The 14,223-nt window shown below is 50.8% G+C and overlaps 10 protein-coding genes across 10 annotated transcripts; 8 read left to right on the top strand and 2 right to left on the bottom strand.

The window, feature by feature from the left end:
* Positions 1-762: 762 nt before the first annotated feature.
* N7477_000341 (uncharacterized protein) lies at positions 763-1,592 on the top strand (the record flags this gene model as incomplete). The annotated part of the gene is made up of 4 exons (XM_056962004.1): positions 763-862; positions 940-1,001; positions 1,056-1,346; positions 1,401-1,592. The coding sequence occupies 4 exons, from the start codon at positions 763-765 to the stop codon at positions 1,590-1,592; spliced, it is 645 nt and encodes a 214-aa protein (XP_056827007.1).
* A 556-nt stretch (positions 1,593-2,148) lies between these two features.
* Positions 2,149-3,486, bottom strand: N7477_000340 (DUF3500 domain-containing protein; the record flags this gene model as incomplete). The annotated part of the gene is made up of 2 exons (XM_056962003.1): positions 2,149-3,224; positions 3,279-3,486. 2 exons carry the CDS (start codon positions 3,484-3,486, stop codon positions 2,149-2,151), a joined length of 1,284 nt encoding a protein of 427 aa, XP_056827006.1.
* A 1,055-nt stretch (positions 3,487-4,541) lies between these two features.
* Positions 4,542-4,889, top strand: N7477_000339 (quercetin 2,3-dioxygenase; the record flags this gene model as incomplete). Its single annotated transcript, XM_056962002.1, has 1 exon — positions 4,542-4,889. One exon carries the CDS (start codon positions 4,542-4,544, stop codon positions 4,887-4,889), a length of 348 nt encoding a protein of 115 aa, XP_056827005.1.
* A 33-nt stretch (positions 4,890-4,922) lies between these two features.
* Positions 4,923-5,636, top strand: N7477_000338 (uncharacterized protein; the record flags this gene model as incomplete). The annotated part of the gene is made up of 1 exon (XM_056962001.1): positions 4,923-5,636. The coding sequence occupies one exon, from the start codon at positions 4,923-4,925 to the stop codon at positions 5,634-5,636; it is 714 nt and encodes a 237-aa protein (XP_056827004.1).
* Positions 5,637-6,008: 372 nt separating this feature from the next.
* On the top strand, positions 6,009-7,234 carry N7477_000337 (Zn(II)2Cys6 transcription factor; the record flags this gene model as incomplete). The annotated part of the gene is made up of 3 exons (XM_056962000.1): positions 6,009-6,159; positions 6,212-6,275; positions 6,352-7,234. The coding sequence occupies 3 exons, from the start codon at positions 6,009-6,011 to the stop codon at positions 7,232-7,234; spliced, it is 1,098 nt and encodes a 365-aa protein (XP_056827003.1).
* Positions 7,235-7,560: 326 nt separating this feature from the next.
* N7477_000336 (uncharacterized protein) lies at positions 7,561-7,896 on the top strand (the record flags this gene model as incomplete). The annotated part of the gene is made up of 1 exon (XM_056961999.1): positions 7,561-7,896. One exon carries the CDS (start codon positions 7,561-7,563, stop codon positions 7,894-7,896), a length of 336 nt encoding a protein of 111 aa, XP_056827002.1.
* Positions 7,897-8,191: 295 nt separating this feature from the next.
* N7477_000335 (uncharacterized protein) lies at positions 8,192-8,524 on the top strand (the record flags this gene model as incomplete). Its single annotated transcript, XM_056961998.1, has 1 exon — positions 8,192-8,524. One exon carries the CDS (start codon positions 8,192-8,194, stop codon positions 8,522-8,524), a length of 333 nt encoding a protein of 110 aa, XP_056827001.1.
* A 363-nt stretch (positions 8,525-8,887) lies between these two features.
* N7477_000334 (glutathione S-transferase family protein) lies at positions 8,888-9,379 on the top strand (the record flags this gene model as incomplete). Its single annotated transcript, XM_056961997.1, has 1 exon — positions 8,888-9,379. One exon carries the CDS (start codon positions 8,888-8,890, stop codon positions 9,377-9,379), a length of 492 nt encoding a protein of 163 aa, XP_056827000.1.
* Positions 9,380-9,792: 413 nt separating this feature from the next.
* Positions 9,793-11,408, bottom strand: N7477_000333 (putative monooxygenase; the record flags this gene model as incomplete). Its single annotated transcript, XM_056961996.1, has 7 exons — positions 9,793-9,886; positions 9,941-10,044; positions 10,102-10,291; positions 10,350-10,398; positions 10,450-10,505; positions 10,556-11,346; positions 11,406-11,408. The coding sequence occupies 7 exons, from the start codon at positions 11,406-11,408 to the stop codon at positions 9,793-9,795; spliced, it is 1,287 nt and encodes a 428-aa protein (XP_056826999.1).
* A 983-nt stretch (positions 11,409-12,391) lies between these two features.
* On the top strand, positions 12,392-14,134 carry N7477_000332 (putative MFS transporter; the record flags this gene model as incomplete). The annotated part of the gene is made up of 6 exons (XM_056961995.1): positions 12,392-12,412; positions 12,465-12,539; positions 12,601-12,853; positions 12,910-12,951; positions 13,004-13,475; positions 13,549-14,134. The coding sequence occupies 6 exons, from the start codon at positions 12,392-12,394 to the stop codon at positions 14,132-14,134; spliced, it is 1,449 nt and encodes a 482-aa protein (XP_056826998.1).
* Positions 14,135-14,223: the final 89 nt, after the last annotated feature.

The following is a 14,223-nucleotide window of genomic DNA, read 5'->3' as shown; positions in this document are numbered from 1 at the left end:
ATCTCTTTTTGCTGGGCCGCGTGCCTTCCTGTACATTATGTCTCTGTACTGCTGGCTTTTTATCTTTTTAGTATTAACGATGACGGCTGTTCTAAGGGATCCTTCGTTTCACGACGGGGTTCCCACTCATGTGTGACGCGTTTGTGCATGGCCTGTGCGACTCTTATAGCGCTCGAAGTTGTATAGATCTAAAAGGGGACAACTTTGGATCAAGTCACAGACTCGCAGAAAAAGTAGACCAGCGAAGACCTCGGGCTAACATGCCTACATGCCCGATGATGGATCAAGAACTTTGTGCCATAGTTAAGAGCCGTGTTCCTGGCCAGCACTTTGTCCAGATGGAGGCATTTCAGAATATGAGCAGGCCTCTCAACTGACCCTTTCTTAGAATCCTGCAAATTGCAAATATGTCGAGAATAAGAATCATCAAATTCCAAGAAAATCGCATCATACAAGCGACTACCAAGATCCGGTGCTCAGACGCTCTGTGCCCGGTTTTGGACTGCGGGAGCGGTGATAAGAGGGTGGGTCACACCCTCAAGATCTCCCTGCTTTATACATCTCCCTCCCTTCCAATGCGCGGCCTGGAAACATCGCTTTGATGCTCCCATATAGTCCAGGCTATTATTCGGCTCGTCTCCAGTTTTTCCAACCTGATCATCCATCCCGGTCTTCCATTGCAGGGCCTTCCATGCACCCGCACGGGCCAAACCTTCCAAATCACCTACGCAATCTGCCAACTCCTCTCCTGAAACGTCCACCATGGACTTCCACCTCGTGCCTCGAGGCACAGACCGGAACTACACAGGATTCCTGACCAAGACAATAGTCTACTCAGGGACGCTTGTTTTCTTCCTGGCATGTGAGTAGCCATGAAATCCGCGGCAACACACTAGGCTGCCGTCGGAGCTTTCGCTGACCAGGGAAACCACTTATCAGCCTTTGCCTTGACCTTAAGCTCCATAATTATCCCTAGATGGGTCAGCTATCACAGCGAGAAGGTGAGAACACGCGCGCAAGATTGTGCCTTCACTCTCTGCTAACTCTTGACGCAGCCTGCGCACCACTATTCCTACGGCCTCCATAAACGCTGCTCCTCCCTCAATAATACCTGCGAGAGCTTCCCTCAACGCGAAGACTGCCATGGCGACGATCGATACTTTTGCTCCATGTGGCGCTCCGTGGGGTTCCTGATGTCCTTTGCTGTCGTGCTACAAGGCATGAGCATAGTGACGTACATTGTGATTCTCATGGGCGGAAAACGGCTGCGTGAGAATGGATGGAGGCTGCTCAGTCTTCTGATCGTGATGTCGGCGCTTCTGCAGGCTGCGAGCATGTCTATCGTGGTAGGTTCTATAATATGCTGGGGTTAGGTTTTCGGACTAATTGTCTGCGGGCAGGCTTACCTCTACGACAACGAAGATCGATTCTTCGTGGGCTGGAACCTCGACGAGTCGTGGGTGTTTTGTGTCGTCAGCTGGTGCCTCGGTATTTTCTGCGCTGGCGCGATCGTTGTCGCGGCTCAGATTCTACCCTCGGAGGGTGGTTATGAGCTGATCCCAGATCATGACGCACTCAGAGTGACCTCTTAGTTTGCTCCCGGTGCGGGCTCAGCGTGGCTGTCTGAAAATATTCTGCCTTGACAAAACTATACGCGATATGGGAATACGCTGAGATGGAACTGTCCATTTACTTGAATTCGGTTTACAGTACCCGAGTCCTATTTTCTCTTCTCGGCATGGTCTGCTTGTCTGGTGGTCGATTTGAACTGATATTCTTACCATATGTGTCCCCCAGAGATTCGGACTGTATATAAACTTGCGTATCTTTCTTTCTAGTGCCTTGATGGTAATTTACAACTAATACGGACTTTGATGCATTCAATATACTTCTTGACAGATACTACACCCTTACCAGATGATGAATTCTCTTATTGGATGATTCATATTTTCGTCATTCGCATTGGGGACCTTTCAAGGCATCCAGGCCAGAGCATCAGCCATCGCGGTCTAAGTAAGAACAAGAACACTGCACTAAACCTACAACCTCAATGCCGAAGTGATCAAAGGTAGACACAAGAGAATTGTTTCATCAAGATTCATCGCATACAGTATACATGGGAGTGATTCATGCCACGACTGGCGCGACCTACCAAACAATGTGTTTCCCATTGATCCCCTCAATAGCAGGGATCTGAGCGCGCAGCGCCTGTCCATAATCACCAGCGTTCGGGGTGCGAAGGAGGGTGTGAATGTGGAATTTCTTGGGCTCCTCGTTGTTCAGGAAGACACCCGAGTGATGGTCGAACTCGATGAGGATCACAGGGCTCTGTAAGCGGTAGTAGAACGGGTCTTCGTCACCGTAACCTCCAATCCAGCAGAAGTAGGTCTCAGCCTCCCAGCGGCGCACCTCCTCGATCTTCTTAGCGCGTGCCTTGGCGGGCAGGTACAAAAGGTATTGTTCCAGAATGCCATACATCAACTTCTTTTGGTCGTCATTGAATGTCGATGCCAGGATGCCCTCGTACGGCACCTCACGGTTGTCGCGGTAGGCACCGCACACGTGACGCTGGTCGTCCTTATTCCAGCGACCAGGAGGCATGGCAGGGTCCTTCATCAGGGCAAAGACCCGGGCCTTGGCCTGCAGCTCAGCAGAGAGGGACTGCATCAGCTCCAGACCAAGCTTCTCCTCGACCTGCATAATCCGAGTCCCGGCATAGGGACCGGCGTCGATCTCATTGGGTTCAGCACCGGTGAACCACGGCGAGGCAACAATCTGGCCCTTGTACAAAAAGATATTCAAGCACAGATGGTGGCCGTAGAAGGACCAACCCCACGGGCGGTCGGTGGAGGGCTTTCCGAAGAGCGCGAAGTTGTACGAGAATTCATTCATGACGCGGGGAGACTTGACGAGCTCGCCGAGGAAGTGATTGATGCGCATGGCGCTGACGGCCTTTTCGTAGCCCTCGGGCGAGAGAGTGACCTTCAAAATGTTCATGACTGCATCGCGGATTTGCTCATTCACCTCGTCGAGGCGGACACCTTTGTGCGAGAGCAGGAACTCGGGGTTCGACCAGGTACGCCACTGGGGCGAATCAATGTGGTAACTCACGGCCTCCTTCTGCTTGTCATCCAGCAGAGAGATCATGGATTGTGTAGCGGCCACAATCTCCTGGATTGGGACATCTTCATCTTGCAATGTGAATAGGTCAGAACGGACCTTGCCTAGTGAGTTGTCAGCGATTGCCTTGCAGCTCAATCTTCAGGATCGAATCTTACCATCGGTAGTGACGCCCTTGAAAGGCTCCTGCAACAGATCCAGCCAGTGCATATACAGCGCGTGCAACCACGGCGGCTGCTTGCCAGTCTTGAAGGCGTGTGCATACTCATGCGCATCCTGGGTGCACATCACCTGGAACCGCGGGGTATTCAGGTCTGGCAAGTATTGGCGGTACTCGCCGGTTGGCTTCTCTAGTGAACTTGACATGGTGGCTATAGGGTTATTGACGAAATGCAAGAGGGAGGTGGGAGCTCATGAAGTATTATACTCACCCCACGCGGTTCCGCGCAGGGCGTCCCCACGCGCGTGGAGAAGGTGGGTGATGTTTTATCCGCGCATTTGGTGCATTGGTGGCAATGTTCCAGTTCAACCAATCTAAGTGTCCCGGAAAGGAATTTATGAGTTCGATGAGTGTCTCTCCTCTTTGGCCGACAATGATCTAAGCAACAGATGGTCGGTCCAACGGGTCTTCATGACGCGTGAGATCTTGCCACATCTGACGGATCGATCGGAGACCGGGTTCTGCGGGATAACGATACAATCGAACTGGATGACCGACATCATGGAGTACTAGCCCTTACACTTCAAAGCTCCCTTCGATGGAATGTATTCTAGCCATTCAAGGACATGGGCGAAGCTGGATGGACAATGTCTACACAATGTATAACTTCCCCCCCAAAAATTTGACAACCATACCTGGGCGTGCACAACCCAATGTTACTACTGCAGGCCATGGGTTCTATACGGATCGACTGCCCGTTCGTCGACTCAGAGCCTGTTGAAAAGCATCGAGTCCAAACGTGATGGTGGGGCTAGTGCAACGCGTACTGTATATGACGCGGAGCAGTTTGACCGCAGCCACGCACCATTTACCCCTCCATATCTCACCAGGACGGACGTTGAAATTCTTTTCCCGATTCAGCCTAGGCATGTTCATGTTCGTAATGCGAGTCTAGATACACTTCGGCTCGCGCGTGTAAGAAGATTCGGCAGCTGTCAAGGCATTTGACCCGCTCGTGCATTGCCTAAGCGGCTCAGGTCGGACTCTCCCAACTCCGAATCCATTTGTTATGACTCCGGGGCAAATCACGGGGCCAGAAATCAAGCTCAACCCCACAAAAGGTATGAGAGGCAGCTCGGATCTTCCGGGCACGGCTTCTCCGCCTTCGGCTTTAGTCCCCCGCATACCGACTATGCAAGTTTAAAACCTGGGGGATTATCCGGAATCTTGACTTTCACATGGACTTTTCTTTCTCATATATATGATGTCTTTGCCATTTTCTAATCAGCCTCCCGCGGACCGGGTACCATATGCCATCCCCCAGCTTGAGGGAGAGCGCATCACCATCCCCGGCAGCAAAGGAGTCTTCCGTATCCTCACCTCTTCCAAGCAGACCAATGGCTTGATGGCCGTCTTCCAGAGCGGTGCGACTCTTTCGGATGCCCCTGGTTTCCACTACCACAACAAGGCGCACGATGTCTTCCTGGTCACGAAGGGCTATTTGAAGCTGTGGAATGGAGACAAGTGCCGGATCATGGGTCCAGGCGATTTTGCCTATGTGCCTCCGGGTAGGGATTCGGAGCCCAGTGCGATATCTATTTCGATCTAATATTGTCTACAGACCGTCGTACACAACCCTGAAATGATCGGCCCTCACACAGAAATCCAGGGCTTGATTACTCCGGGTGACTGGGTCGATTTCTTCCGCTATGTCTCCGAGCCCTATGAAGGCATTCTGGTGCCCGAGACCGACAATCGCGATCTGAAGTCGATTTTGATTCCCAAGGTCATGGCTGCCAAGGGCAAGTTTGACGTCGTCTTTCAGCCTCACTATGTGCCTCCGGAGGTCAGCGAATGGACGAAGGAGGATGAGAAGCTGCCCGAAGGCAACGAGGGGTATTTCTTGCGCTCGAACACTGGACCCCGATGGATGCTGGGAGGAGTCATGTCCCGGCCGTTCGTTACTACCAAGCAAAGCGATAATGTCTGTGCTATCTCTAGCATTGAGTCATCGAAAGAATATGGTGAGACAGTTTTCTCGAGATATATGACTTTCGAGAAGGTGGATCACTGCTTCTGCATCATGGAGGGTACCCTCAAGGTTAGCTTGCAAGGATCTGGGGAAACCCTCTTCCGCGAAGGCGAGACTGTCGTGATCCCTGCTGGACAGGCTTTCTCTCTTGGATTCGAGAGCAGATATGTCAAGGTCCACTCCTTCAGTGATGGTGATGGTATCGAGGCCTTGATTCATCAGCTCGGCAAGCCTATCGAGGAGGTTGTACTGCCGGATAAGGCTCCTGAATGGGACGCCTCCCAATTGGCTTCCGTAGCGAAGCAGCTCAATGTGAGCCTCTAGAGGTTTTTGAATATAGTCCAAAGGTCCGGTGTATATACTTGCACATAAAGTGCCGAATAATGATTCCATGTTCCAGGCCCAAAAAATGACTTCCACCGATTTCCTTCGGCAAATGACTTCGTCAGCGGGTTTTTTCCTCGTAGAAATTGCCGAGTAGATCCCCACCTCGCATCAGACTGAGCCACCAAGCGAATTGATTGGTACTGTTAGCCCCGGATTGAATTGAGGCGCAACGCCCCCGCGGGGTGTCACGTGGAGCCCCGGGGTCAAAGATCCCGGAATTTCCGGACGCAGGTTCGTTGTCATCTGCATCCGACTAGCGTCGCGACCGCGAAAAATTTACCCCAGATTTTACATTATCATGCTGGGATGATGGTTTCAAGCCAGAGTCCGAGTCTGCAGCCCGCTGCGGACGAGCCGGCTCCCAAGCGTACTAAGCGACCGCGTGCTGCCCAAGCTTGCGACCGCTGCAGGACCAAGAAGTACAAGTGCGACGAGCAGTATCCATGTGCCCATTGTAGAAGTGAGTGACCTCCCCGTATATTCATCGCAACATTGTGCTGAGAGACATGCAGAAAGTGGATTGGATTGCGTATACCAAGGCAACTATCGTGAGCGTGAAAGCAGTCGGTCTGCTAGGTATGGCATCCCTTTGATCGCCTCGGCCTGTCAAACAAGCCTTGGTCCCCGCGCAACCCACTGACACAAATTGCAGCTATGTCGTTGATCTGGAGAAGAAAGTGGAAGAGCTGGCGTCGAAATTGCGCAATGCCGAGGCCCAAATTGCAGCATCGCCACAGCGCCCCAAGGGGCCAATGAGCCAACCACAACTGTCCACAGGAATTGAGACACCGCCAGCCTCTATGGTCCAAACTGGGTCAACGCCTGGCGACGCGACAAAGATGCCCGGTGAGGCACGGGAGGGGTCAACAGAGAGTGCCGACGACGAAATCAATGAGTTGAATCATCATACGAATGGAATCGAATTCCACGGAAGCACCTCATCTGCGGCACTTATCGGTCACCTTAAAAAGGCACGAGAGACAAAAAACCCCGAGGAGCGTCTTCCTCGCCCTCCAGATTTCTCATTGATCTCTACATTGCATAATCCGAGCTTCTCGCCATCCTGTACCACTGGCCCAGCTCATCCGACATTGCTCGCATCTATCGAACACCAGAATTATTATTTCGACCAAGCGCATGTCTTCATGAATGGATATTTCGAGAACATTCATTTCATTCACCCATTCATCGACAAGGAAGACTTTCTGGTGCGCGCCAACGACCTCTGGTTTAACCGAGCGCATACCCCCGAGCCTAGCTTCGTTGCTTTATACCTGAGTGTGCTCTCAATTGGGTCCCTAGTGCGCGTATGGGACGAGAGCTCCCTTGCTGGAATGGGGCGATTCGAATGGAGTCGCAAGTTATTTGGCGAGGCTCAAGCCTATCTGAATTATTTACGGTTCTCGAATGATCTTGAGACAGTACAGTGTCTTTATTTGATGGTTCGTTATTGTTACCTTCTTCCAGGAACTTATCTGACTAAAAGGCAAAGGCGAAAGTTTGCCAAAATGAACTCAACCCCAACTGTGAGTTGACCAACCAGTTGACACTTTAACTGATACTAATTTTTACAGTGGCATATATGTATCTTGGCTTGGCCGTGCGCACTTGCCTTTCGGCAGGATTCAATAGAGAGGTTCGGTGTCCCAAAGACCAACGTACGAGCTGGATCTCGAGGACGTGGTGGTGAGTCAAGATTGACATAGCCTTGAAACACAAGCGCTAACAAGTTTTGGTGGTTTAGGGGTTTGTTCTCGCTGGAAATGTAAGTTTCAATCACAAAGGGAGCTTCAATTACGCGTATCTCTAATTCTCTATTAGTGAAATGAGTTTCTCTGTTGGGCGCCCTGATACTCTAGGAATGGACGAATATCATAACCGAGCCATCCCAGAGCGGGATGACACAGAATATGCCATCATTCCCTGGATGATTGATTTTGCTCAAATCATCCGACGCGTGTCCGTTCATATTTACCATTCACGGATCACACTGCAAGAAAAACTGCAGCTGGCTCTTCAGATCGAAATGGAAATGGACCGATGGCTCGCAAGGCTCCCAGAGAAGATCAAGCCAGACATTGGCGCATACCGGCTTTCTCGAAGCGCGCTTCGGGATCCCAAATGGGCCCGAAGGCAACGGCTTGTGCTGGGTATTCGTGAGTTCCGTCTTTCACTATTTAAAAATGAAGCTAGCTAACCCTTACATTCACATTAGGATATTATAATGTGAAGATGCTGTTGTTCAGACCTTTCTTGAGCCATTTTACCCGCAAACTTCGACATCCTCCCAATGAACTGGAGGAAACCATCGCGAAATGTCTTGATGCTGCTATGAAAACAATCGAGGTCGTGCATGATATCTACCGAGTCCACACCTTCTTCCGATGCTGGTATGTTTATTCACCACGCACGATCCTTCTCCTTCTTACCAAAATTGCAGGTGGTACAACACGACTTATGTGATGTTTGCCACATCAACCCTCCTCCTCCCTATGTCCAAGCTCGGCATGTGCGCCGAGACCATGCCTCTTCTACGATCCGTCGAAATGGGCGTCGAGATTCTGGAAGCTATGGACGAATCCGTCGTGGCACGCAAATCCGTGGAAATAATCCGGCAGTACCTTCGAGATTTCAGAGCCTCTGGAGCCCAGCCGCCAGCTGCTGGCGCTGATGTTTCCGAAGACATGGCTGGAAATGAGTCAGGCATCGGCAATGGACTTGAAATTCCTGAGTGGGCTTATGGATTCGGGTTCCCCGATTACTCATTTGACGGAATCGCCCGGCTATTTGATGATCTCGAGGGGCTGCCTATGTTGGATGGTTAGCCGTATTGTTTCGTCTATTAGCAAGGAGTTCCACAGGCCCACGAGTCCTTCCCATTATGTTCTAGCGCTTACCATGGACTTTGTGGGATTCACATCCTGACCCACTTTATCAGGTGCAATTATCAATCTCACCATGTTCGCACTTTTTATGCACGATATTTGACTCATTCCAGCTGTTTTTCAGTGGTGGTGTGGAACCGCCAAAGGACTTTCCTGATGTCATGATCCTCGCAGATCGGATATCAGGAGCTGAAGCGGGTCCGCATAACATTTAAAACCCGAGATACTCGCCAATTTGGTTCCGACGTTTATCAATCGAAAGTTCCTTTTCTGCCCCGCATAATCCGAACTATCCTAGCGAATATGGTCTTGACTCTCCTCCACCTCGGCCTATCCCAGTCCGAGCGCATAATTTGGCTCGCCGAAGAACTCGGCATTGACTACAAATATGTACACCACAATCGCGACCCTATCTTCTCCCCACAATCAATCAAAGACCTTCACCCCGCTGGCACGGCACCCGTGATGGAAGATGATCCATCTCCCGTCACTGGATCAAAAGTCGTGATCGCCGAATCGGGAGCCATTGTGGACTACCTGATCGCGGTCCACGGCAACGGTCGCCTAGGACGCACGCCCAAGGACGGCGCCGACTACGCGTCTTATCTTGAATGGTTCCACTTTGCTAATGGCAGTCTCCAGCCATCGCTATTTCGAGTGATGATGGCCCGAGGCCCGGCGTCTGATCGTGACTCCCCGATTGTCGCGCACACAGTAACTAAATGGAATCATTTGCTCGACATGATGGATGCACGCTTGGGTGAGACGGGCGCTTATCTTGCGGGAAGGAGTTGAGCGCCGCAGATATCATTACTGTGTTCACTCTGACCACTATGCGAGGCTTCTGTCCGATTGAGTTGGATACAGCTAAGAACGCGAATATCCTGGCCTATTTGAAGCGTGTTGGCGAGCGACTGGCTTACCAGAGGGCTATGTTGAAGTGTGAGGGAGAAGGCTTCAAGCCCATTCTTGGATCGAAGGCTGAGATTTTTGATATTCTGAAGCCCAAGATCTAGAGGCTTATCCTTGGACATATCATGCTTGGGAGCGATTGATTCACTTCAATGACAATCTCTACTTTTTCATTGGTGTTTGGAGCTTGTATGAATATTTGAACATGTTATAGAAATGAAATAGCTATGCAATGGATCTAATCCGTGTGAACGCCCATACTACTGAATTTGGCAAAACGAGCTCGAAGGCTTCGGTTATGAGAATAGATCGGGGTTCTCTGTCACAGCTTTCTCGACTTCCTTGATGGCGTCGTATCCATACAGCCAGGGTTGGACCTCAGGGCATGTCCTACACAGGAAGTCATTAGCTACGTTATCAACATACAAAAGAAAATATGCTCACCATCGGCTGGGGAAGTGGCCCTTGATCTCCTTTCCAAGTTGTGAGAGGAAGAGCTCATCACGTTTCTTCTGCTCTTCGCCATCTTCCATATGGAAGTCATGTCTCTGTGACGACTATGAGCCTACCTTGAATATTTGGACACAAGGATTGAAGATACTCACCTGTTTGAATGTTTCGCGTACAATTGCCTCACCTCGAGACTTGCGTAGACTCTCGTAAAGGCGCAATATACGAGGCAGTTGCTTCTTGTCCGTCATGTGTCCCAGCAAAAGGCCAAGAACAGCGCCATCTTCAAGGGAAGAGTTGGCACCTTGTGCCAAGTATGGGAGCATGGGGTGACAAGAGTCACCACTGGGTTTCAAGTCAGTCCTCGTTGCAATTCTCCTCAAGATACTATAGTAAAACTCACATAAAGACCAGATTTGAAGTATCGTTCACCCATTTTTCCAATTCGCCATCTGTATAAGTGTGAGAAACACTCCGGATGCAAAGTAGCGTTCGAAACTTACGGTGCATCAACTTCCACTTGTCCACATTGGTCACATATGTGAGGAACTTGTTCAGACTGGGTATAGAGTCAGTGTAGTGACGACAAGACAGAGCAGAGTCACTCACATGGGATCCCAACCAACAAACAGCTTCTGCATCTCCTCCACAGATCCAGCCTGCTTTGAAACACCCGGAGGCAGGTTATCCGGCACCAGCAGTACGATATTGTACATTTGGCCGCCGCGCAGCGAATAACCGACCGCATGAGCTCCAGGTCCAATCCAGAAATGCACTTCAGGATTCTCCACCAGTGCCTTGAGATCCGGATCAGAGATCTGATCGGCTGTCAAAACAATACGATAGGCAAGATCTCCAGTGGGAATGGGTTCGTCTTTTTTCCCCACAAACGCCTCACGACACTGGGACCACAGCCCATCCGCAGCGACTATCAAATCGCCAGAGAAGGTCTTTCCCGCCACGGAGTGCACGACCGTCGTGTCGAAATCAATCCGCTCGATTCTCTCGCCAAAATGGAAAGTCACACCCAGATCCTTTGCCCGCGCAAACAGAGCCAGTTGCAAGTCCCCACGATGCAAATCCACAAAGGGCGCATCGTATTTGGCGCGAATGTTCTTATCAAAGTTGCTATCGTGGGCCAGGACCTGGCCTGAATAACGATGAACAGTCAACTTAGTAGGCTCGGCAGCTGCTTCCCATAGTGAAGCGGAGAGCTCCCAGTACTTCAAAAGACGAGCTGCGTTGGGAGTGATTTGCAATCCTGCCCCGACCTCTGCCAGTTGCTTTGCCTGTTCGATAACTGTGACCGAGTGACCAGAAAGAGCTGAAGAAATTGCTGTGGCAATGCCGCTGAGACCAGCTCCGACGATGACCACGCGTAGACGCGCTTCTTCTGGAACCTGTTTTGTGATCAGTGAACCAAGTCCGGGACACACTGATTATTCCAGGCTATGCTCACCATTTTGAATGTGTGTTGAAAGAATATTAAATACCTTACGATAATGGTCTGAAGAGAACTTCAAAATCTATAAAGAAGAAGAGATGAAATAAGCTGGGAGCTTGGATCTGGTGCAACCGTTTACAAGATTCGGAATGGCCGAGTCCTCGGACCCGCCATGACTCGGGATTGCCGACATGCCCCATATGCGCCCCCCCCCCCCGGGATTTCCCATGTCTGGCACCTATCTGTGATGAATAATGCACATCAATCGATCCCAGGATGGACCTAGGGTGGAGACCTCGCTTCCACGGTCATGCTGTGTGTCTGGGGTGCATAGTATGGGGAAAATCGACAGATCCCCAGTGGATCAGTCTGGGGTACCAAGACGGATGCCATAAGCGAGGAACTTGATCTTTTCCAGTCTCGACTGCCAAAGACCGCAGAGACTCAGCCAATCCATGGTTTAGTCCTTAGCCACATAATTGGCCTCGTGACGGTTAATATTGACTTGCGCCTGTGTTGAGTACGCGGCCACTCTGCAAAATCACGGCAATTACTGCGATGCATAAAGACCATAGAAATGCGATTAAACGCCCTAGCATACGAAATAGCCTCTTTTGCATCCTTATCAAGCGATCTTATTAGTGAAAGAAAAGTAAAGGATTCTGAATGAAATTCGCCCCTATTTAGTAGTGCACGCCCTTAGGGGGAATAGACAAGGATGTGGTCCCGAATTGCATCCGAGATTCCCCAAAATCGCCCCACGGACTTCCCGACAGCGCCATCCTGTCAATGATGGCTCCTCCTCGTGCTCAAAGATGGCTAATCTGCGGGGAACGGTCTAATCCTATCTCCATCCCCGGTGTGGCTTTCTTCAATTCCCGACTAGAAGAGCCGGAAACGCGACTTAAAGGCAGCGTGCGTCCCCCTCCAGATTGTTACCCTCATAACCCTACGACTCTTTGTCTCCACATTCCAGTCTACCGGGGGCGTTTTGTCTCAAGATGACGGCTATAGATCCAAGAGTAAGTCCTGCATATCTACAGGTCCAGAGCGACTGCTAATATCTCTCTATAGCTCTTCCCACAGCGGGTGCGCTATGCGGCTCTTCTGACCGTCAATGTCTACGTCTTCATGGGGAACATGTACTCGGTAAAGTGATCCGCCATTACGACCTGGTCCCCTTGTCTCTGACTTGCTACTCTAAATCTAGTCCGGCATAGCGACGGGATTTGAGTCGCTAGCCGTGGCCCTTCATGCAGACAACTCCAAGTTGTCAGCCCTTATCACTTATTCGGTTCTGGCCATGGGATTGGCCAACTTGTTCTGGATGCCTCTGGCCCTGTGCTTCGGAAAGCGTTCCATTGTGATCATCTCCATGATGATGTTCCTAGGTGGCTGCATTTGGTCTGCAGTCGCCAAGGATTACAATAGTTTACTTGGCTCACGAGTCTTTGCCAGTTTCGGTGAGTTGGGCTTTCTTTTTTTTGCAGCGGTTAAGTTGGCTAACATATGGTGACAGGATATGGTGCGATTGAGTCACTGGGACCCAGTATCCTCGCAGGTTTGTCTTGACCCATTTGATCACCCTCGATCATTCTCCTAACAGCCCCTAGATCTCTTCTTCGAGCGAAACTACTCGAGCGCCATGGCCGCGTATGCCGCTTTCTTGTCTGGTGGCTCCCAAATTGGGCCTGTTATCGCGGGATATCTTATTCAAGCCCGTGGATGGCGGTGGTTCTTCATTCTCTGCTCTATCATCGCCGCTGTCAACTTGGTGACCACAATCTTCATGCTTCCCGAGACTATCTACGAACGTGAAGAGGAGCCCGAAATCAATGATGATTTCGAAAAGGGCGCGACCGGCCACCTTGAGGCCGTCCAGACTCTTCAATCTCAAGTCGGTGATCGTGTCAAAATGGACTACGGCGAATACGCGAAGAGTCTCTTCAATTTCCACGTCACCAAGGAAGCCAAAGACAAGGGCGTCCTCAAGCACTTGGCCTGTGTATTCGTGCTTCCATTGCCCATGCTGTTGATTCCGGGCGTGCTGATTGCCTCGATCATGTACGGTGTTGTTCTTGGAGGGTAAGTGTCTTTTGATCCGTCGCTATCGAGTTCATTCCCACCTGTGAACCACCTGCTAATGAACTCTCTATAGAATCGTCGCAATCTCCACCCTCGCTCCCGCCCTCTTCGCACCACCACCTTATCTCTTCACCTCCGCCGATCTAGGCCTCTTTACGCTCAGCAGCTTCATCGGTATCGTAATTGCGTGGCCTATTGCCGGTCCCCTGACCGATATACTTTCCCGCTGGATGCGCAAACGTAACAACAACGTCCACAAGCCCGAGCACCGTCTTCCCGCGCTCATTGTTCCATTCCTCATCTGTCCCGTCGGCCTGGTGGTGTTTGGATACACAGTCGCCCGATCTGCACACTACATTCAACCTGCCGTTGGTGCGGCCATCAACTCTGCCGCCCTGACCCTCGTTCCCTCTGTCATGCTCTCCTATGTCGTGGACTCTTATCCACATACTAGTGGCGAGGCACTGGTGCTGGTCAACGCGTCTAAGAATGTTGTTGCCTTTGGCATTGCGCGCAGCGCTTATTCTTGGATGGCTTCGTCGGGCGTGGACAATATGTTCTACGAGCTTGCGGGCATTGAGTGGGCGGCTATTGGATTGGCGTTGCCGCTATACTTTGCTGGACCTTGGTTGCGGTCACGAACCACCAAGCTGTTTTAAAATGTTGATTGAAAAGGGGTTACGATTATACAATGACGCTGGCTGTCAGTTTAGTAATGATACTTCTGCTATTGATCACGATTCAAATA

The sequence above is a fragment of the Penicillium maclennaniae genome, assembly GCF_028827695.1.
Source record: "Penicillium maclennaniae strain IBT 15551 chromosome Unknown utg000001l:1.0-3280838.0:1.0-3283122.0, whole genome shotgun sequence".
Lineage (NCBI taxonomy): Eukaryota > Fungi > Ascomycota > Eurotiomycetes > Eurotiales > Aspergillaceae > Penicillium > Penicillium maclennaniae.
This window is presented reverse-complemented; position numbering and strand designations above follow the sequence as displayed.